Raw genomic sequence first — 23,336 nt, 5'->3', positions numbered from 1 at the left:
AAATTCGCAGTCTGAATGCTTTTCTGTGCTTGTGGCATACTTTTTAGCGCCACGATTTTGCATGAATGTCTGACGGCATTCAGGACTCAGGCTCACAACCAGAAGTAGAATCGTGTCAGTGTGTGAGTGGGGGTTTGCAATTTCCGCCATTGGCTTTATGTCAAGTCACTCGGCAAATTCAACCACACTCACGCAATCAGAGAGAAAAATAGTGGTCATAAATTTAATTTATAGAATTAAGAAGGCTTATTAATGAAACAATAGTTTTTTAAATTAGTTTAATTTTATTAAAATATTAGTGATTTTAAACCATGTAAATGTATTTGTACTTGAGTAAAGGCTTTTAATCTAACATTGTACATCTTGTTTATATATTAAAGTAAAAGCATTAAAAACAATGTTACGAGAATAAAAAATCAAGAGAATGTCGTTTACAATAATCACTTCTTCACCGAAATAAAAAAAGCTTTTTTTTTGTTCATGATTCTTCAAAAATACTTTTTTCTCTGTATACCTTTTAGCCCTATTTACATTTGAGTGCGTTCTTGATGTTTCTAGGACTTTTGCTGGCTACACAAAATTCACAAATACTCAGACTGTCAGGCTGTCAGACTAATTGCATTTTTAGGACTTTTTGTTACTTTGCATGTGAAACAAATTCGTGTGGTGCATAATTTAAATATTTGGCCAGGCCAAATGAAAATTTAATGCCAGAAGCTGTCGGGCCAGTGAAATGCTATTGTTGTTTTGGCTATTTTAGGCCCAGTTGAATGTTTGTTATTTGCCCCCAAGGAAGGGCAATAATTTTGCTGTTCAATTAGGTTTTAGGCAGCAACAAATGCGAAAAGTCAAGTTTCCTTTTTTTTTTTTTTATGACTTCTATAAACATAAAAGTTCTCCCCAAAGATACACAACACATGCCTGGCAATAAAATACAATCTCCACAGCCTCACCATGTGCATATGTGTGTGTGTTTGGCATAATAAGTTTGGATTTGCTGTTATTCGCTCTTTTGGGCGAGGGCTTTCATATTTACCTTCTTGACACCTCAATGGACAAAGGGCAGGCACAGAGAGGACGAGTGGAAATGCCGGAAAACGAAATGAAAACGTTCAATTCACCTAAGCCTCAACGCATTTGGTTTATTTATCATTCAGTTTCTGGACCAGAAGACACGAAAACAACAACAAATTGGTCCGGGCTATCAACATATTAAATACCCTTTTATTGATGTTATAAATAGGCGTTGCTTGACAAAAAACACATAATTTAAAATGTTTTGTATAGTTTTAAAACAATTTTGGTAACCCAACTAAACTTAGTTTCTGAAAAAAAAAATTTTTTTTTGCATAAAGAAAGTTTTTTTTTTTTACCAACTTTAACTCTATACAATATGATGTTTGTTAAATGTTGCGAACCTCTTGGCAAATCTTTGTAAGGCATTTTTCTGCAAGAGTATCAAAAGGAAATGGGTAAATGCCATTGGTTGACATTGGTTTGGCATTGGCTGGGTTTTAGCTTTAATTTTTTGGGTGCCAACCGAAAATACGCATGCTGTCAGGAGCAGATGGAACTGAAAAGCATGGTGTACTCAGCAAGAAACCGAACGGAGCGGAGGCAAGAAAAAGCTGCGTTGTCATCAACATAATGACAGTGCAGACAACTTGAATATGTTTCGTGTGGGCTCCCGTTTTTGTTGCTGACCTGCCCTTGGCTGATTTGCTGTGCGGGTACCACGCCGCGTATACTTGTTCTGGCATTGATCGAATTGTATTGCCTACTTTTTGGGGCCGACCTCCCAGATAAAAACTCTGTAAAGCTCTGGTGCTGTCAGCTTCGCTTCTTTTGCCGCTTCGTTGCGCACTTTAGCGTCTGTCATTGGCCGTCAGCTCAACTCCTTTTCATTCCTCGCATTAACTGCCATCCATTCCGGCTTTTTGCGATTGCAACTGTTCAAGCAAAGAGTGTTTGCGTAATGCAATTGACACATTAAATGAGCCTGCCACAATTGAATCAGTAGTTGATCCTCTCTCAGTCGCTTTTTATCTGTCCGCTCTTCCGCATTAAATATTCCCTTCGTTTGACCGATTTGAAATGTAGTTTTTTTTTTCTGCAGATCAACCAACTGTAAATAGTTATTTGAATCTGTCGAAGCAGGCAAAAAGGGTATTAAGTGCCCGGCAAATTCTACAATTCAATAACATTAAAATATGAATGTGCGCATTTTATAGATTTCCCAGCAGTGAAAATATTTGCAAACCATACATATTGACATATGAAAGCCCAAAGGAATATATTTTCTTTGTCATAAAAACAAAATGGTTTATTTTTTGTTGTCCCGATAACAACGCGAGTTCAGTCATGCATATGTATATATATATATATATATATTGATTTATGGCAAGCGTTTGGCCTGTTTTTGTCATCGTCCCGAAAAGGCGCACAACTGTTTTGAATGCCACAATTTGTCACAGAAAAAAGAGGTGACAGTATTTTTGTCCACTTCAATTCAATTTTACGTTTTTGGTAAATTGTTGCAATTTTAAAATATGAAACAAGCCGAGCATGGCTGGTAAAATAAAATCAGTTGGTCCAAAAAATAGCACAGAGATAAAATTATGGAAGAATCAAAGCTGGCAAAACATTTCCCTATGGAATATTTTGCACGCTTTCCAGCCGGAAAGTCGTTTCATGTCCGAAAATCAGGAAAACTTTTGCTTTCTGCCAAAGAGGAATTTTTCAATTATGAAAACAGTGGGAAAGGAAAACAAGGAGACCAAGCTAAAAGCTGAGTAAAAAACAACAAAACCTATCAATAGTGGAGGCAGAGTTCCGTCGAAAAGTGAAGGAGGTTATTCTTTCCATTGAAAACTCAAAGCCATAAGCCTCAGACTTTTCATATAAATAAGCCATAAGGCGGAAAGCCTGAACGAGAAACTGTTGCCTCATATTTCTTATTTCCCTGCTGCCTTCACGAAAACTTTCGAGTTTATCTCCAGCGGTTATTCACACCTATGGCTGGAGAAACTTGTCAGCTAAATTGTTTAGAGAAGAGCAGTAGCACTCGCAGCCACAGCTCAACTTCGACCTGAATGAACGACAGCCTCAGGCTGGCTTGACAGCTCGCCAAAAACTTAAGTTAATGCCAGCATCTCCCGAAACAGGCTGTGAACTGAACTCCCCTTGACAGCTTTGACTCGCAAGTTGGCGCATTCACGGTTTTCTACTAATCTGCAAAAAAACAGCAACGCCTGAACAAAGATAACTTAATTCGTTTTGCTGTTTGGCTTGCGAAAAGTGCAGCAAAATGAAAATGTTATGCCAAACTTTTTGACTTGCTTAGCTTATGGACGGGAAAGATTTTTTCGTGATGAACGGAGAAATAAATGAATAAAAAGCTTAAGAACTATATATATCAGAGAGTTGGCACGGACTTGTTCATATTTTTCAGTAAAATGTTTAAAAAAATGGAGTAGTAAACCTTTTTTTGGAGCTATGACAAAACTTGCTAGGAACCAGACAAAACATATTCTTAAAAAATAAGTATACAGAATTTTAATAAAGTATTAATATAGCAAAAAAACTTTTCTGATATTCCTATTTTTATTAAATTTTTAAAGTTAAAAAAATTACAATTAGGGGTGAATTACAATCAAAAAACTTAATAAATATATGCAAATTTATATAAAGTATTAATTTTATTTGGGTATGTGTACACTTCATGTCCACTCCATGAAACAGGAAAACCTCCAATGGAGTTTTTCAGTTCCTCGTAAAGTCTTCATCAATTCGCATTTAAGGGAAGTATAAAAACGAGGAAAGTCGACCGATTTCCCCTGGCTTAATGAGGCAACACGGGACATGTTCAGGCGAGCTCCCACTCAGTTCCCGATTCCCAGGCCTTCTACTTTTTATGCTTGCCCATAAAATGCGGACAGCTCGTAGAGCTGAACGGGCAAGTGGATGTGATGTGGACGGAAGGGGAATACATTAATTATGCAATGTCCGACTGGGCCGAAAAAGCCTCAGAAAGTCGGCGAATTTCCTGCTAAAAGTAAGGGAAACATGGGGCTGCTAGCCACACATAATTTGCAACTCTCATTGATTTTCCAGTGCATCATTAAAAATGCATTTAACGCGGACCGAAATACACTTTAAGCATTGTTCTTAATTAATTGCTTCATGCGGCAAGAGCCGCGGAAGGCCTGCAAATTTTTGCGGTTATGCGAATCACTGATGGCAATATAAGTGTATTTTCAGCCTCTACTTTTTGATTGCGAATTCCTCCACTCATAACTTTGGTGACTCTGACTCCAACTTTTCAAAACTTTTGTCTGTGTCCCCTCTCTAATTAATGAAATGAAAATATTTTCATTTCAACGCAAGTCAAAGAAAAAAAAAAAGACTTGATGATGTCCTGGCTAAAATTAAAAAAGTTTTCGCTCTCCCCAAACGCACTTGTTTTATAATATGGTTTGCACTATTCTGATTTTATTTGAATATCTTTTTTCTTTTCAGAAATCCGTGAAACCATTGGCGGCAGAGCCATCACCAGCAGCATCTCGCTCCCGGGATGAAATCTATATCGATGATGATAGCATTGAGGGCTCAGGCGGACGTGGCGGGGTAAGTTTCTCTATCACATATAAATTAATTAATTAAATTTTCGTCATGCCCCAAAAGTTTGCCATGTTAATTCAGTAAGCTGATCGGGGAAGTGTTGCTGTTATTTTTTTTTTACCATTTGCACAGCAGAAGAGAGTGCACTCTTACTAAAGTCAACGCAGATAACCCTTTTTTGTAATTTTTGTGCAAATTTTTCCAGCTTCAACGAGTACATACAGAAATTTTCATTGGTTTTTCCAGAAAACAGAAAAAAAATTCAATTATGTTTTTTGTGTGAATCCAGATATTTTTACGACCATTTGGACTAAATGCTTTTTTTTATTAATCACTTTTAAAAGCATTTGCTTAAATAAACATACATTTGGTTTAAAAAAAAAAATTAAAATTATTTCCAATATGTATATATATTTACTACACAGTTACAAGTGGAATATGTAATACCTTTTTTATTCTATACCCATTATTTATTTTTTATTTAAAATATCTCCTTGCTTCAAAAAAGGAGCCTAATAAACCAGCCCTATTAATTTATTATTTATAAGACTGAAAATCTTAATGGCGTTTTAGGGTATTAATATAAGCCATTAATGCAATTTTTTTATATTACACAACCCTACCTTAGCCACACATTCACATTAAAGCAATAGCATGAATTAACGTTGCATTTAAATAGCCCTTATTTGTTTTAAAGTAATTCAAATATGCAACAAAAAAAACATACTATTCAGTATGGAAAAAAAATAATTGCAAACCATGTATGCAAAAGTTGGGGTCCAGATGCTTGTAACGCAATCAAAACTCGACGCGGGAAAAACTTATTTGTTTATGCGAATGAAATGTTAATGCTTAACACCTTTTTTGTGCTATTAGTGTGAATATTTCTTTGTGTGTGTGCGTTTGGCATATGAGCGACGTTTGTTTGAAAGTTTTTTGACAGCATTGCGCTTGTTTCGCCCAGGACGCGTCAATTGTTGGCTCACACTTTTGATTCCCTTTCAGCACATACACTCAAACACATACGCGCACTTCCGCTCACTCATACTTGGGAGTAAAAAAAAAAAAAACTAATTAAAATGCGTGGCTGACATTGCGGCAAAAAAAAAAAACGAGAACTCCAGCGAATAAAAATAGAAAAAGTTTAATTAAATTCTTTGGCTTTTTCGTTTATTTTCCTTCACTCGTTTTGGTTTCCGATTTCTTTCCTATTGCCGCGTGAATTTAATTAAACATTTTGTGCTCTTTTGACGGCGAAAAAAGGGGCGAAGGACCAACATAAATAGAAAATTGAGAGAAACTTTTTTGCGGAATTCAATCAGTGAGCAGGGCCACGTTGCATACTTTAACGAGTAACTCTTGCTAGATCAACAAACGCTCAAAAGCTATTGACTTGGCTATTAATGTCGCATGGTAACGAAGGCATCCCAGAAGCGTGTTGGACATTTAGCTGGTATTTTCGGCGACTTTGTCTTAAAATATGTATATAAAATCTCTCAAAGCGGATTTCATTGTTCTACCCTTCTTGTTTTGTTTCGGCACAAACTGGTTTATAAGTCCCAGATATATATTCCATTAAAATTGTAGGTAATTCATTACAGGTTTGAAAACTTATATAGAAATTTAGCTAAAAGCAAACGTCTTTGCTTTTGATCAAATGATTAATTGCAGGATACAGGAAGTACGCCAACATGAATTCACAAAAACAAAAATAGATTAAATATCAAATAATATCGAACGACAGCTCAGTGGGTACAAAAAGAAAAAACTCGCCTGCAGTACATAAGTGTCCTGGGCAGACCCACAAAAGTTTTTAGCATAATAATATTTTTATTTAAAATAGAGCCTTTCAGGTAGGAATAAAATGAATTTAGACGGCTTAAACATGATTAATTTGACTGCAAGGGTATTTTAAGGTTCGGAGCCCTAAGCTATACATTCTTTGTGCTTTTTTCCGAGGCTCCGTATCTCCTTCGCACTATGGTTTCTCGTTCTCGTTCCGCTTTTTGCACCATTTCCGCTGCGGTGGTCCTGTAGCCTGCTGCCTCCTGCCTGCTGCTGCCATCGTGACTCTTGTCCGTCCGAATGTGTTGGCATTTTTATGTTTTATGCAACTGACAAACGTAAAAACGTCCCTCATGTGCTGCCTGTTCTTTTTTCAACGCTCCTAATTCTATCTCTCTTCTCTTTGGTAACATACAGAAAAAAAAAGAAAAAGAAACCTAAATGCTATTTATTATGCGCTCTGTTGATCTATTGGGCCAACAACCACAGTTGGATCTTTAAAGTGATTAGGCCAGTGGCTTGATGGATTCGCATGGTTTCCTCTTTCCGCTGTTGAGTCATCCCTACTGGGGGATTCATTATTGTGTTATTAATGGTTTGTTTCTGCTCTTCCTGAATTATGATAGATTCTCAGATTATTCAGACTGAGTTCTAATATGTCATTCTACTTGGCTCAAGTTAATCAACGCTGCATGTGATTAATGATTCCCATCACTCGACAACGAATTGGGGCGAATCTTTAATATTTAAAGTTGTTCAGGCTAAGCGCCTGTTTAAGCCAATTTTTGTGGGACGTGTCAACAAGATAATGAACTTTTGTTGTGCACTTTTAGGAGGCATACATATGCAAACATATGCATGCATATGTGATGCTTTTGGGTGCCCATGCGTTTGCGTTTGTTTGTATGTAATAAGCTGCATGCAATGTACGCAGCCAACAGCTCAGCGCCACTAAGCACACATAACTACACGCAGAAAAACATTCTAGATTCAGGGCATTGATCTTGGAAAGGTTTTCAAGGTATTTTTTCGACAAAGTGAAAAAAATGTTCTTAAGTTCAACGCTGAAAAATAAGTTGTCCTTCTTTAAAAAGTTACGACAACAGTCATTGGTGCCGTGAACTTAATGTTTTTAAGAAGGTTTTTTTTACCTAACAAACTTTTATACCGGCTTTTACTTTATAAAAAACTGTTAAATAATTGATAATAGCTTAACTGAACCTTTAAATAATAGCTTATAACTTTTATGTATACACATTTTAGCCTAGGGGAGCTTAATCCTAAAAAATTTTTACATCCTATTACTCCTCTGGTTTACAGAAATTAAGATGGCCGACCTGTAAACTAAATTATTTTACGCAAAGGATTAAGAGTATCTCAAAAAGAAGACTAACGTTAACGGTAGAAAACATATTTCTTAAACTCATTGTGATATGATGTATGCCCTATGATTTATCCTGAAAGAGGAAGGAAGGTGTTCTATAAGGTAGACACGTTTTGGAAAGAGTTTAATTTCAGAATGTTTTTCTTAAATATAAGCCCAATTTTATTCGCTGTGTACTAACGCACACACACACTCAAACACTGAACTATCTCGTTGCATTTTCCGAAATGGACAAACCCCGAGTGAGAGGGGGGAAAACGAGCTTGTCGTAGGTCCTTGTTGATTAATAACGTGCACATGGCGCACGTGTTTTTGTGGATGGCCAAGAGGAAAAGCCTTTTTGCATAGCATACACACGCAAACTGGTAAGCCCCTGCATCGGAATTCGTGTCGGATTGAGGGAGACCGAAAGAGAGAAATGCGCATTGACAATAAATTAACATCGATTGACAAGGCTAGAATGGAATAATGGGAAGGGGGTCCCACCCCCACCCGAAAAAGTGTGCCACTGAATGTTGTGTTGTGTAAACAGCACTTGACACTCCCACTTCGCCTTCCCCTCTTTGTCATTTTGATGATGTGGTTAGGTGTTGCGAAATATGCTACCCATTATCCTGTATTCCGAATCCTGCACTCAGGACTCGGTTCTTTTCCATACAGATGCCTGTGCCTAAGTACGTGCATATAATTTCCAGCGCTACGCTGTCGTACTCAAGCTGTCAATATCAGTTGCTTACATGGGAATTTATTGGTGACAGCTCACATAATACATAATGCATGCCACCCACACAGCTGTCAACTGTTAGAAAATGGGGGTTCTTAACCGATAGACATTGAAATTTATTGAGACTGTGTGTGCTAGCCAACACTCGCAAATGAGTTTATGGTATGGGTTTCATTTCCAGCTAGCAACTGCAGAAAAATCCGACTTTTAAATGTCAAAGAAGGGGTAAAGAGACAGAAGGAACGACATCCACTTGTGCCGTGCATTCATTACTCAATGTCGTTCTGCTTTTGGCCAGCATACGAGCATACAAATGATGCTGCATTATTTCACATAACATAATTCCCAGAGTAAGTCAAATGAGTCCCAGAGATCTCTGGGGGAGGGGGGATGAAATTTCTGAAACCAAAACACCACCCAAAACAACATTAGTAATCCGAGGCCACAAGGGCCAAACTGTTTTGTGGAGGGGCAGAATAGCTCCTTTTTATGAGACATCTGCCGCTGTCTGTTTTGTGGGTTATTGCGCATACGCCACGTTGACGCAGGCAAGCCTGAATGTCTATTGAATTAAACGCCCAAAGCACGAGCCATTGGAGGTGGCTCTTTTAGCTCTCTCTCAGTTAGTAATGGGATACTCTGTAAAGGACTGTGTGAAATGGCAAAGGAGTCGTTTTAATAAAAAAGCTCGTTTCCTGAAAATCATAATTGCGGAATGATAACTTGAATTAAAACCATTTTAAATAAATACTACCTTGACTGGAGTTTGTGATCTAGCTAGAAGGGTAAGCCTTAATAATTTAGTCGCTAAATGTTTTTAAAATAAATTTCTGTTGAGTTATTAAGTTTACTTGCTACATTCTGCTCAAATTCTTTTGTTTCAGCTTTTAAGCTACTTGTTTTTTCACATGTGCTATGTTAAATGTAAAATATTCTAATAATTATTTATAAGATATTCATTCAAAATGCATTGCATTTGCTCTCCCTGAAATCCTTTATCCTTAGTTTTATTTTTGCACCTAAACTCTTATTCCATTTATGATAGATTAGATACTAACAATTTTGTTTTCTGCCATATTTTTAATCCCCACATCACTTAGTTGTGCAATCAAGAGATTTTATTTTACTTCTATTTACTTAGCAATGCAAACTTCAAGCTAAAGTTGCCATATCACCAAACACAACAAAGGAATCCAGCTATTTGCAGCAACAATAACAGAATCGAGAACATCAGAATAGAAGGTTTCCCGCCGCATACAAATGCGTTAACACGGACATGGGACATGGGGGAAAATGAAGGGAAAATGGGTGGAAAACTGAGACTGCTGGCATAACATTTGGAAGCCTGGCGAAAAGTCATTGTCAAAGTTGACGACGACGACGGCGCGAATTGTGAGCGAGGGGAAAATGGCGACGATGATGATGGGGGCGTTGTCGCCATTTTGTTTTCTCTGTTTGTCTCTAACGCTATGCGCATTGTATTGTATTGTGCCTGAAGTGAGAACGTAGGTCTCCCCTCATGCATTATGTATGCCAATAAATTCGCTTAACTTTACGACAATTTGTAGCTGCAAACCCAGCCATAAAATTCACTCGCTTTAAACTCAGATTAGGAGCAGGCTCGAAAATGGGGAGAATGTGTGCGTGGGGAAGGGCCCTCCCATTCGAACCATAATTTGATTTAAGTCCTGGCCCAAATTGGTTTTGCTCCTAAGTATCTTTGATGTGGCTGGGCTGCATACATTTCGGCGATTATCCCGGAATTTGATTAGACCTCCAGCGCACTAACTCTCTACCTCTACCTCTTCAAATGTTATTGTTACCGGATGCTCTTCAATTAGAACGCAGTTTTGTGCACCACAACTGCACTCGAAGCATCTCAAAACTCAAATCGCAAACCAGCAGTGGAGCCAGGAATGATGAGGTTGGGTGGACTCCCTCTTCAAAAGGCCGCCAGCATTTTGAATTTCAAATCCTGGCCAAAGGAATGTAGAATGGGAGTCGTCTCTACTTTCTGCTGAGTACACAGGCCAGGTGGAGGGGTCTCCTCAATTATGTTGCTTTCGCTGGACCCCGAAACTGACTGAATGACTGACTGAATGACTGACAGACAGACAGACAGACAACTGTCGAATAAAAAGATGGATACAACTGACAGTGGAATGAGACGGATGGAAGCGACTAGGGCAGGTCCTGTTTAAGAAACTGTTGCCTGGTTGAAAGAAAACGTTGAAATGTCTACGTCTACGGACGAACAGCGTCTTTTTCTGCTCAGAAAATAAATTAAAAGTATCAAGTATTTTGTACACAGAAAAATATTACTAATTTACTTTTGATTATTTTACCATTTAACATGAAATAGTTTTTCTAAAAAATATTTTTATTATTCGTAAATAGAACAACAACCTAATTTACAATTTGTATAGAATTGGTTTTTTTTATAAACTATTTAAACAACTAATAAATTTGAATTCCTTTAGTGGTAAACAAAATTGCTGGAACTTTACAGGCACTTTACATTGATTTAAAAATAAAAAGGAAAGGTTAGAAAACTAAGAAGTTAACGAGTCTTGCCCTGTAAACATTTTAATCTCCTAAAAATAACCATGGGAACTGCCTTCGCAAGCGCCAAAAACATCTGTTATCAGTGTTTTTTTTTTTTTTGTAGGATTTACTGTGGCTTACTTGGGTTACATAAATTATTATCTTAAATTTTCAAAAGATTTCTTGAAAATTTTCTTGCCATATACTAGAAAAAGCCTCCCTTGGTGGAGTCTCTTTTAACTGCCATTTGTCGTTTGTCAGGACTCTTGAGGCGGGGGAAAAAAGGGATGAGGATGGAGATGCGGCTCTTCCTGCCAGCAATTTGACTTGTAACCGCACTCTTGAGTGTTGCATGCTTTTAGGCGCAACGTGAGGCGAGTTTGTTGAACCTGACAGGAGTTCTTCATGTTCTTTTCCTTTTGCCCTTCTTGGCCTGGGTCAAGCAACTGCCACTGCCATGAATAATTCAGCACTGGAATTTCTTCCCTGCTCCTTTCTTGCTTACTTACATTTTTTAGGGCGTGGCACAGCTGCCAAGTTAATTACATTTGCAGCTACGTGCTGCTGGCGATGATTGCATTCCCAAGCAGCTGCATCCGCTTTTGTTGCCTCAATACAAATGTGGTCACAAAGGGGGTGGTGCTGTGCGGTGTCATGTGGTGTGGAGCCAACGACTACATGAATATTTATTTTGATTGCAATGTTTACAATGCATGTGGCAAGGTTAAGAGGTCTTGGCATGGGCTTGCGGTTTCTCAATCAATCAGTGCCACAATATGAGCTTGATTAAATGGAAAATTTTATGTCAACCGTAAGTACCAATGAGCGAGCCAACCGAATGACCAACCTTTCAATTTTGTTTTTAATTGCGTTTTCCAGCAAGCAAGCAAGGTTTTTTCAATGCATGGCCACGCATATTGATTCTGCATTTCTACCAGTAATGAGCAGCACTTACTTCAAATAAAGTATAGCCTTGGCCTTAGTGCGTTGAGTTTGAACCTGAATAAAGGAGCTTCAAAAATTAATATAGAATAAAATAGAATATTTCTGTGCAGTATAAATAAAACCAATACAAAAAACTTATATCATTGTCTACGCATGGAAAAATAAATCGTTTCACGTTGTTCAAGATGTATATATACGCGAACTTATGGATGCACAAATTCTCTTTTTAAAATGATATAATATTTAAGCAAATAAAAGAGCATTAAAATTGTTTTCCTCCTTTTTTTTTTGTTTTTTTTTTTTGTTTCATCTTTAGAAAGTTTGCTTCAGCGTTCACTGAACAGATTCCATAGCAATCAGCTTAGGCAACAAATTTGTGCAGCTCATCGCACAGTCGATCACACTTTGGTACTGCGCTCCATCCACTTTTAGCCCATTTTCAGCAACCTCCTTTGGTTTCCGTTCCACATTTTGCGACGCTTTGCCTCGCATTTCTTGCCGTTTTCTAAGCTTTCGCAATTGACTGAGCAAGAACTGTTTGGACCACGCCCACAAGCATTGTCGCCGGCTAAAAGGGCTAAAACCCATGAGTTGCATTAAAATTTTAATGATGTGCAACGGTAACAGGGGCGGGCAGGGCCATTGGAAGGAGGAGTGGCAGCTGAATAAGTCACAGCCGAGCAGATGCAGTCAGTCAAGTTTCCAAAGTTCCTTGTAACCCAGCCCATGTGGTCGTAGCCCATCCTCCCCAGGACTATATATGTGTGTGCTTGAGCATCACATCCTTTACTTCCCCCGGTGGCTCTTAAACCTCTTCTGGCATCAGCACACATTAAGCCCGATGCGGATGCAGCGGCTTCTCTAGCAGAACATTCTTCCCAAACTCTTCTGTTCGTGCAATTAAAATGCAGAAACTTTTCACAAGATCTCTAGTATGTCCTGCAGTAAGAAAATTGGTTTTCAAAATTGTAACTATTTCAGATATTTTAATAAAAACTCCATATTAGTGTAACCACAAAAATAATATTATGTAAACAAGAAGCTTAAATAATATTAAATATTAAAAATGTTTTTACCTTAAATTTTTTCCTAAATATTTTTTATTTCCTAAATATTTAAGAATTGAGAGGCTTCACTCATATATTATAAAATTAAGTCAATATTAAATCAACAATTTTCTTTTTGAAACTTGATCCTTATTTTCTTCCAGTGCCGGAGCACCTTTTAGTAGCAGTTTATGGCTTGGATACGGCTCAGTTCTTCGGGGTCCTGCCAAGTGGCTGTAATGAAAATGTTGCCTTATTAGCCGCCAAATGTCTCTCAGAAACAGCGACTTCATATGCAAATTACTTCGGGTACTGAATTAGAAAACAGCCCCTTCCAATGCCTGCATATCTTCCTAATTTAACTCATATTTCCCCTTTGGCCTTGCTGATCAATTTCGATTATGCCAAAAAGGACCTGGAAAAAGGATTAATTATGTCGTAACCTGCAGGCGGAGCAGCTTTCGCAATTAGCATAAGTAACAAGTAATGCGGAAACTGGAGTAAATGTTGCAATCGCTTTTCTTCTCCACCTCCCAAATGAATTGCAGGTTTCGTATTTTGAGCTTGGGCCCTAAGCTCATTTATTAATTGCCGCCCGCAAAAGTAGGCTTAACAAAAAAAAAATGAAAATTATTATTTATGGAGGCAAATGGCTGGGTTGTACTACAGCTAACACAGATTTACTTTCCTGTCGGCTAATGCTGATGATGCGGCTTTTAATTTATTTGTGCGAGAACTGCGCAGAAAAAAAATCATAAAAAATGTGGAGATAGGAGAGAAAAAGAGCGAGCCGAAAAAAACAGAGGAATGGAATGGAAAGGAAAGCCTGGGTGCGGTTATTGATTTTTCCGTCTGCTGATGAGCTGGGACTTTTGCCATGATAATGACGATGGCAGCGGTTGCGGAGTCCAAGGCGAACGCCTCGCTGCGCTTTGTCGCGTTGGCAAAATTTTGTTACTTGTTCGCGAGTCGAAAATTTGTGTCACTTGAACACGGAAAAATCATTAAAGTCCTGCCCTGCCCGAAAAAAAATGTTCGTACATAAATCTCTGCCAGCTGATAAAATGGCAAAAAACACCACAGGGAAATACAAATTGGCATGTGTCCGGATCCGCGTTCGCATCCTTTAAAGGTAAAATGATAAAGAGCTGTAAAAAGTCAGGAATTAAGCAAAAGTCGCGGTCACACCGCTGACAGACTTGAGCTTGATAAATGTGCAGTTTTTCCCGGATTTTCCCGCTTTTCCCTCTGCAATGCAGCTGCCAATTAAGTGTCAAATTATGGCAAAGGCTTTGGGGTGGGTGTGGCCTTGCACAATTGGATGCAACAAAAGGCTTTTCTTCGTTGAAGAGTTGTGCAGATAGAAACAAACTAAATAGAGAAGGAAAAACTGAACAACTATAACAACAATTGTTAGCCTCAGCAAGGCCACGACACAATTTTCTTTGTTATTTATGTGTGTTCGTGTGCGTTTGTTTGTTTGTTAGTGAAAGTTGTGAAACCCTTGAGAGGCATTCAAAAGCAAAAACATCGCGCTATTCAGCCAAAAACTTTTTCAATTTGTTGCAGAGAATTGAGGAAAGCCCTGTGTTGCTCATTTGTTGCATTTAAAAAGCAATTATTGCTATGTAGAGCTCAGAATGGGGAAATAAATATAAATAGAAAAACATTTTTAATATTTTATGTTCGATTCAAAGGTATTAATCACTTAAATTAAAGAGTTTGAACCTTCTTCATTAACAAAAAAAAAAGTTTCAAAATAACAGCGTAATTAAATTTTAAATTTTTAGGACCTTATTGTCTTTAAAAATGTACTTCTTTAAACCTTGTTGATCTTGTATGTATAAAATTGTATAAATTAAATAAAAAAAAAATATATTTTATTTTTTACCAAATATTATTAGACTACGAATAACTCTATATATTTTCTGGGCTTAACAGAGTAATTTTGTTACAACAGACCCAACATTTTCCTTTTTCATGTGCACAATGAATATGCATAATGCATAAGTATGGGTGCTAACGAGTTTTGGTGTAGTTTACGAAACCCTTTTAGGCAGTTCATTGGTTTATATGCCTTTGCTCCCATCTAAATGTAAATGGGCAATTGCTAAATAATAAGCGAATAGAGAAGAAAATACAATATAAAATACAAGTATCTTAAAACTTGTCTATCTATATATATTTCGAAAAAGTTCTTGTCGAGCGAGAAAGGAATGACATAAAAGTGGAGAGGAAAAGCGAAGCGAAACGAAATTTCAATTTCGTTGTCTAAATAAAGCCGTAAGTTATCTCCCAGCTGGAAAATTGAGTTTCCCGAGTTGAGCTGAGTCGGCTTTTCTTTTTCTGTCTCGACCCTTCCCCGTAGGCCAAAGTTGCAAGTGCATGTAAATAAATTAGGACCCCCCAGAGATTCCTCCAAGCAATTATTGAGCAATGCCAATGCTGGGAAAAACAAAGCCGAGAACTCGGGGATTGGCTGGGGCTATCAATTTTCCTGGGATTGTGGTTTGCTTTCCATACCCTTTTACGTCCCCCTGGCCTTTCCTTTTGGCCAGACAAACTTTGGCCATTTCCTGCAGAAATATCCATGCAAATGTTTAGCAGGCCACTTGGATACCCAAAGTAGCATTCACAATGCGAAATTTTGTGTTAAGGGGTAAAGGGAACACACAGGGTCAAAGTGGTTACGTAAAAATTTAGGGGATAAAGTGGGGCAAAGGGGAAAACTCAAACCAGCACTAAAAACCAAAACTTGCCCTGGCCAAGGATTTTTCCAAATGTTTCCAGCAACTCGGTCAACTCAAGTCACGCACTTTGCGAACATTGTCAAATCGACAATTTACTCGTTAGCAAAACTTTTTCTCTGGAACTCAAACTTGGCCCAAACAGCTTCTTATGTTGCTCGGTAATTTGAAAGCTTCTTGTATTTAGTTTCAAGTTATTTATTTGCAAAATAAAGTCGTACTGGATTTGGCCGGGATTTGTTCAAGATAAAGGATGATGTGGGTGGATTGTTCTTGAGCCTGTTTTATGTTGGCATTACAGTCGAATCGAAATTTAAGGCATTAATTATGCTGAATGGGGGAAGAGATGGGGGTAAAAAAAACTTTTTGCCTCCGGGCCAACATGTGTGATGTTTGTGAAAAGTCGAAAAGAAAAAAAAAATTGCATTGCACTCAGCTTGTTGTTTATGCATAAAACGTGCCTTGCAGCCATTCTTAACTCTACTTGTCGGTTCTCAATTTTTTCGCTCCTTTAAATGTAGTTATTCCTTACTATTCTTATAATTGACTGACACAATTTTCGCTCATTACGGATGTCTTATTTTCTCATTTTGCTTGCAAAATTTTTTTTTGGCTCGACCCGAGAAGTTTTTAAACGCTTTATTGAAACAATTTCCGTTTTATGGAAATGCTCGCCCAGCTGGCTGGAATATTTCATTTTCGCTGTCATATATCAAAATGGTGTCAAGCATACGCCATGTTGGCCAGCCAAAGAAGCTGCAGCAGCAGCAGCAGCAGCATCAGCTGCCTGCAAATGCAAATTTAATGCGGCATGCAGTGGAGAAGCATATCCCATTCCATTTTCGGTGCCTGGCAGCAGGTGGTCCCGATGAAATGACATCATTTAAATTCATGCATGACCCACATTGCACCTCAGGATGGCGATGGTGCAGCATCTGCTTTCTGGCTTTTGCACCAACACCACCCGCTTCTTGGCATTCGCTTCGTGTTTTATTAACAAAGCAATTTATAGCATAAATTCACATTGCACTCGCTCGTTTGGTTGGCCACAGTTGCCGCAGGACCTATCGATCCTGTCCCCTTGCAAGGAAAAAGTTTGCGCCCATAAACCGTTTAAATGGAGGAGGGGAAAACTCATGAAACTGCAAGTTTTGCAGGACTTCATTTAAGACCCGAAAGTATGCAACATGGGGGCACCCCGTGCTAAGTCATGTGAAATGCTGGCTGCCATTCGCCACTTTCTGCTTACTGCCTTGCCCCATTTTGCTGACTGCTAATTGCTGCATAAATCAAGCGGCAAAACAGCGTGCAGCGGCTGAAAAGAGAGGAGAGCGCATAAAACGCTTTAAATAAACTCGGTCGGAACGAAAGTGTTGCGAGTACTGGGACAAACACTCTTCTATTTTTTTTTTGGTGTTGTTTTGTTTTTGCGGCATGCTTTATGGCCACTTGGGGTGCTCCTATCCTCCCAATCCTCCAACCGCGACCCACGTTCGTTCGCTGGAGGTATATTTATGAGTGCTTTTGGTCAAGCGTTTGCTTGCCAACTGTCCTGCACAGGATGATGTATGCTGCGGTGTGGGTCTACGTTTGCAACGTTGCGTATACGCAATGCACAAATATTTTAATTAAATTTCAAACGATACGTGAAGATATGAAACGAAAGCAAACAACAAAAACATCAGCGAAATTGAAAAAGTTTTTGCAAGGATAATATTTGGTTGTTTTTTTTTTTTGCTTCCTGGCTTGGGGATATTTGTGGATAAGATGTAAGACCGATTTATATGGAAACTGTATTCTGGGCTCGCAACATAAGCCAGATAGGTGGTTTATAGATTTTTCACGGCTTAAAAATATTAATAAAGCTTGAGAGTTACTAATTTCCAAATATCTTTTAAAGTTTTAATTTTTAATAAAGTTTTCACCAAGATGCGAATTTAAATTTTTACCCATTTAAAGAGGATTTGGAATAAGTTATTGGAGAGTTATATAAACCATTCTTTAGGTATATTTGAGGAATAAGAGGAATTCTCGCAGTCCCAACTCTCATTTTAACCAGCTTTTACGTTTGTTTTTAAATTCTCTTATTTGTTGAAAATCCGGCCTCCGGCTTGTGTGCTTTCAATTTTCGGTTATGAATGCCGTGGAGCAGCCACAGTACTGTTTGTAAATCCTCGAATGAATGAAAAGAATGCTCCAAGCTCTATTGGAAAATTTAATTTAAGCTCGAATAAAAACAAATTTCAATTCTCTGTCATTGGAAAATTAATTGCTTCCTCTCGGCCACAATCACTCAATTTTAGCTCATTCCCATTACTCACGCTAGTTGTCGGCCTTGTCTATATAATATATATGGTATGTGGGCTAAATGATAGGGTCGGGGGTCAACAAGTGTCGCTGGCTGGCTGGTTGGGTGGTTGGGTGGCTGGCTGGCCAACTGCCAAGTCTTGGAACACGGCTTTTATAGGGCATTTCATAACGCGTGAAGAAATTCAATTAAGTTGGCCGTCTCCCTCTGCGCCTCTGTTTCTATTTTGGCCACTGTTTTTATGGCCCGAACAAGCGGCAAACGAAATTAAAGTCAATAAACAAGAGCTGGCGTCTGCGGCCGGGAATTGTCTCTGTCATTCAGTTGGCCCACGGCTGTCTCTGGCCAATTGGTTCTGGTCACAGTTGTTATGGCCCTCTGGTCGGGTCCTTTTCCCCCCGCATCCTCCCCCTTGGTTGAGGTTTTTGTACTTGTTTTGGTGCGAATAAACCGCAAAAAGCCGTCAGAGTCGAAGCTCAGTCAGACAATGGGCCGCATGAAATGTGTTCCCCGAAGGCCGGAGGACATGACCCAAGGGTCTCGATCCCTCTTAGCATCTCAAACGCGAATGTGGAACGACTCAAGGACACGTACCGTGCATAATTTTCAATGGAATACAGCTGCTATTTGTTGCGCACAAAAGTGGTCTTTGTTGAGAACAAATTTCCTTTATTCGAATCATGTGCCACTTGGGAAAATATTTAGCAAAAACCTTAGATTTAAAATTGTTATTTTCTCTGAAGTACCTGATTACTCCATTACTGAATGTGAAACAAGTTTTTTGGTTCCTTTATTTTGTTGAGAACGATTTAGAAAATAGTAACCAATTTGTTGACTTATCGATGCGTTTAAAATTTTGAAGTTGTCAATTGTTCCTTAAAGTCCTAAAAACAATAACATATAAAATTGTATATATACATATATGTTTCAAATCTTCACAAAAATAACAAAATTTAAATGTTTTGGAAAAATTTTTGTGATATTTTTTTTTAACTTTCTATAAACATATCCCTAATTTGAACCTTGATAAAAAATATAAAATGCGAAATTTAATTCAATATTTTGAGTATGTTTTTTACCATTTTAATATTACCAAGCACCCAACACCCAACTTTATGAAATCCAAACTGACCTCTACTTTCCTGCTCAATTCCATTGCAGATACACGAAGATCTAGAGAAAGAACCGGACTATTCTGGCTCCGGCTTCGGACCCGATGACGAGGACGCCGAACCCGACCAACACTCGCACAGTTCGCACAACACGCGCATTTCGCAGAACGGCGGCGCCGGCATAAACAGTAAGCATAACTCGAACGAGAACTTCGGCAAGAACAGCAAGAACAGCAACAGCGACCTCATCTCGAGTAGATTCAACAACAATAATAATCACAATCAGATCGACAACAGCCAGAATATCAATCTCAATCCCAATAATAATCATCAAACGAATAGTGGCACAATCATTGGTAGTAGCACCACAGCGAACAATAATAACCACAATATCAACATCAACAGCCAGAACGGCATCATCAGTGGCAGTGGTAGTGAGATCGGTGGCCATAGCACTGGCATTAACGCAATCGGTAAAGATCAAGCTAGTCATGTAAATGCAACACTCGTTGGTGTACCTTCCACACTTGCAACCACTTCTTCTACTTCTACTTCTACATCAATTTCAACAAACACACCACTTCCAACAACAGATACAGCTACAGATACAGTAACAGTTACAGCATCAGTTATAGATACAGATAGAGTACCAGCTAAAGATCGATCGAATTTAGTTATTAGTTACATTAGCATTAACGACAATTCAACACCCTTTTCCCCAAATCATACACAACAACAACACCAACAATCGCATCTCTATATCCAGCAGCTCATACACCAACACAAACCTCATCCACAACCTCAACAACTTCGAGTTCGACACCAACGCCAGCAACCACCCCAACAACGACAACTGCCGCAACCACCACAACGGCAGCAACAAGTACCACATCGACATCCTCGACAACCCAGCGGACTGCCAATTATAGTACCAAAACGACCACGACCGCGCCCACGATTCCCTTGCCCCCCAATCAGCCCATATTCCCGCCCTTCGATAAGGATCTGGACCTGGAGGGCAGTGGCGATAGCATCGACTCTGATGATGAAGACGATGAGGACGACACTGAAAATAGTGAATCTTTGGACAAAGAAATCGACATCGATGATCCCGAATCGGCAACTCAGACGCCAGTTGTTCCCAAAATCTCAGACGACGAAATCATCCATGATCCCAAAACGGTGAACGAAAATCCAATCTTTAAGGACGAATTCGATGTGGATGGCGGCGATGAGGATGAGAATGTGGACGGCGATGTCGATGGTTCAAGAGTCGGTGGCAACGATGGAGATATTACAGAGCGCGGACGTCAGTGGTTTTTATTTTTACCATTTTCTTTCTTACTTCTCATTTTTTTATTTGGTTTTGTTTATATATTTATATATTTATTTATGTAGTTTTGTGTTTTGTTGTACCTTTTGCTTACCACCATATTTGTTTTACTGTCTTTATTGCACATCATTTATGTTGTCCTTTGAGTCCTGGCACTGATATATATATTTACTTATTTGGATTTTGTAGCTATGCTTTGGTTTTAAGATTTACTACAAAAAATACCTGAACAGAAATTTTGGTTTTCATATATACACAGAAAACTGGCCACATTTTAAAGTTTTAAACTACACAAATACAGAATCAATCAATTTCTGTGTATATATAATACGTGCTTATCTTATTTTAAGTTGTTGCTTTTTGGCTTTTATGGAGACTTGGTTTGCTTTCATTTAAGTAGTTTGCGTGTGTGCACTTTATGTACTTTAAATTACAAGTATATTTGAGTCAATTTAAGTTTCACATTTGGTGTGTGTTCATATATGATTTAGTTTATTTATCGCGCTCTGAAAAGTCTACGGTCAACGCTGCGGGTGTCCTGCAAATCCTCTCGTTCTCAGTCTCAGTCTGTCCTATGTCCCTGTCTCTGTCTCTGTCTCTGTCTCTGTCCAAGGATTGACCAATTTATCACATAATAATTCCTACACATTCATTCGTTCATAAACCAATTCATTGAATCATTTCCGTTTACATTCTGTTCGTGTCGTTCATTCGATTGGAAAGACTCCCGCAGAGCCAAACACACTTTCATTCGACCCTCATCGTTTAAGTGTTTAGTTTTAACCTTAAGCTAGCGCTAGATTAAGGCGAATATTTTAAGAATAGTTTAAATGCTTTTATCGTGACGGTAAAACGGTGAACAAACAAAGGGCAAAGACAATGCCAAAGCCAAACAATCGATTAAGCTGCAACAGTGAAAGCACTCCATCATGGAGTCAAGGCTGGGGGAAATACGTTCTGCAATTCTTGCCCTAGGCATAAAGTTCCATTAACACTGTCCCGAGTGCTCCGCCTCCTGCAGTTTGGTGAATGAAAATCGCCCGGAAAATCGCACTAAGCCGCGCAGTGATTTTGTGCTTTGTTGGTGGGGAAAAACACTTGGCGTGCTTCGCAGGCACTTCAAATGAAAAATCACTGATTCCTGGCAATGGCAAGAGGCTCCTGTTTCTGTTACCCACTCCCTTTTGCATTCTGCGCGTAACTGTAGCCGCTTACTTGAGGCATTGATGCTCTTACTAAGGCTTTGTGGGTGGTTGCACTGGGAGAAAATGTTTCTACAATTTAAAACATAGTTAAAATAATGTAAGTCTCTCAAAGTTGCAGTTTTACTTTACAAGTTTATATATATATTGCTCAATTATTTTGGAAAAGTCAGAACATTATTTAACTTTTTCCCCCAGGACTTTTGAAATTGAAAACATATTTTAGCTCTACTGTTTATAGATTTCTGTGGCAGCTCAGTAATTCTTTCTTAAAGATACTCTTGGGTATGACAGTGATTTTTTTTAGGGATTACAATCCCTAACAATCACAGTGTATGGTCCTAGGAAAGCGCGCAGAGCACCGTCAGGATCTGAAACATGGCCTAATGGCAATCGACTGTGTGGGCTTTGTGGGTTTATGGCTTCGATGTTTGCTTTGCAATCGCCACGCCACTCCACGCCACGCCTCGATCGAAAACACAAACACAATCAATACGGTCGGCTGACGCGGGTGACACACAGCACTGGCAATAATTTTGCCATAATTGCGCACAGCTGACCACACGAAACATTGGAGCACAAAGTGTGTTCCCTCTCCAAATCTCCAATCTGGGCAACAAAGTGCATTTTCCCATCAAATCCAGACACACACACATGATGGCACCTTTATTGGTTCTGCACAAACAGAAAGACTTAAAGGCAGACAGACGAGCAGGGAATCAATGTGATGGCAAGGCAGCGAAGCTATCTCAAAGCTAGGAGCTGAGAAATCCATTTGCTCTTGGAAATCGCACTGAAAGGCAAATATTTATATCTCCAGAGCGACTCAAAGAACACTCTTTCTCGGTGATTGCCCCTAGTTTGCAAAGCGCATATAAAATCAATTCGAGGAGTTTGTTCGCGAGGGCCAATTCAAGGAGTCCTCGTGGGCATTACCTAATTAATATGCCGCCCCTCAAGGGAGCATCCATCCATGTGTGTGCATTAGCGGCACAGAAGTGAGGGTACAAGGGCAAAACAAGCAATTTGTTTGTCTTAAGCCGTTTGGGGAGCTTAATGGGGAGCGTGGGGATCAAACAATAGCTGCGTAAAGAATAAGGAGCAAACACAAATGCCGGAATGAGGGGGAAACAATGAACACAGGCCATGCCAATTAAATAAAATGTAAACTCACGTTATTCGACAGCGCCAGTTTTGGCTTTGAATTTTCACAATTTCCCTCGTTTGTCAATTTTAAGGAAGCAGCATAATTGCATACTTCTGAGGGCGAGTCAATCCGTAAGCCTAAGTCAACAGATGAAATTTTCCAGCAAATTGTGTCACAATTTGCATTCGCCTAGCCGGTAAACTTTTTTCATTTCGCACAAAACTTTGCTGAAAATTCCCTGCTCATTACCGTGAAATGAGCTGTCAGCTCTTGGTATATTTACTTTGGCAAGGTTCTTAAAGGTAATCTAGCCATCTTTGCACAATCTTTGGCTTTGTACCTGATAAACCTTCAAACAATTATTTAAATTAAAAGTCAGACCCCTTACCGTAGATCCTAACAGTGATGCTTTAAAAACCTCTAGTGATTTGTTTTAGAG

The 23,336-nt window shown here is 38.8% G+C and overlaps 1 protein-coding gene across 6 annotated transcripts in view; it reads left to right on the top strand.

Annotated features, from left to right (window-relative positions):
• The window catches only part of LOC128256100 (syndecan), a 96,484-nt gene that overhangs the window by 71,538 nt on the left and 1,610 nt on the right, over nt 1–23,336 (top strand). The window contains exons 2-4 of one of the 6 annotated variants that reach the window (XM_052986184.1): nt 4,519–4,626; nt 19,265–19,688; nt 19,985–20,524. In XM_052986184.1, coding sequence (XP_052842144.1) covers nt 4,519–4,626; nt 19,265–19,688; nt 19,985–20,524 — 1,072 coding nt within the window. Of the gene's footprint in view, nt 1–4,518; nt 4,627–19,264; nt 19,689–19,981; nt 20,525–23,336 lie in introns of all 6 variants that reach the window. The other 5 variants (XM_052986183.1, XM_052986186.1, XM_052986185.1 and 2 more) reach the window with 5 other exon arrangements.

This window comes from Drosophila gunungcola, assembly GCF_025200985.1.
Source record: "Drosophila gunungcola strain Sukarami chromosome 2R unlocalized genomic scaffold, Dgunungcola_SK_2 000013F, whole genome shotgun sequence".
NCBI classification, from domain to species: Eukaryota; Metazoa; Arthropoda; class Insecta; order Diptera; family Drosophilidae; genus Drosophila; species Drosophila gunungcola.
This window is presented reverse-complemented; position numbering and strand designations above follow the sequence as displayed.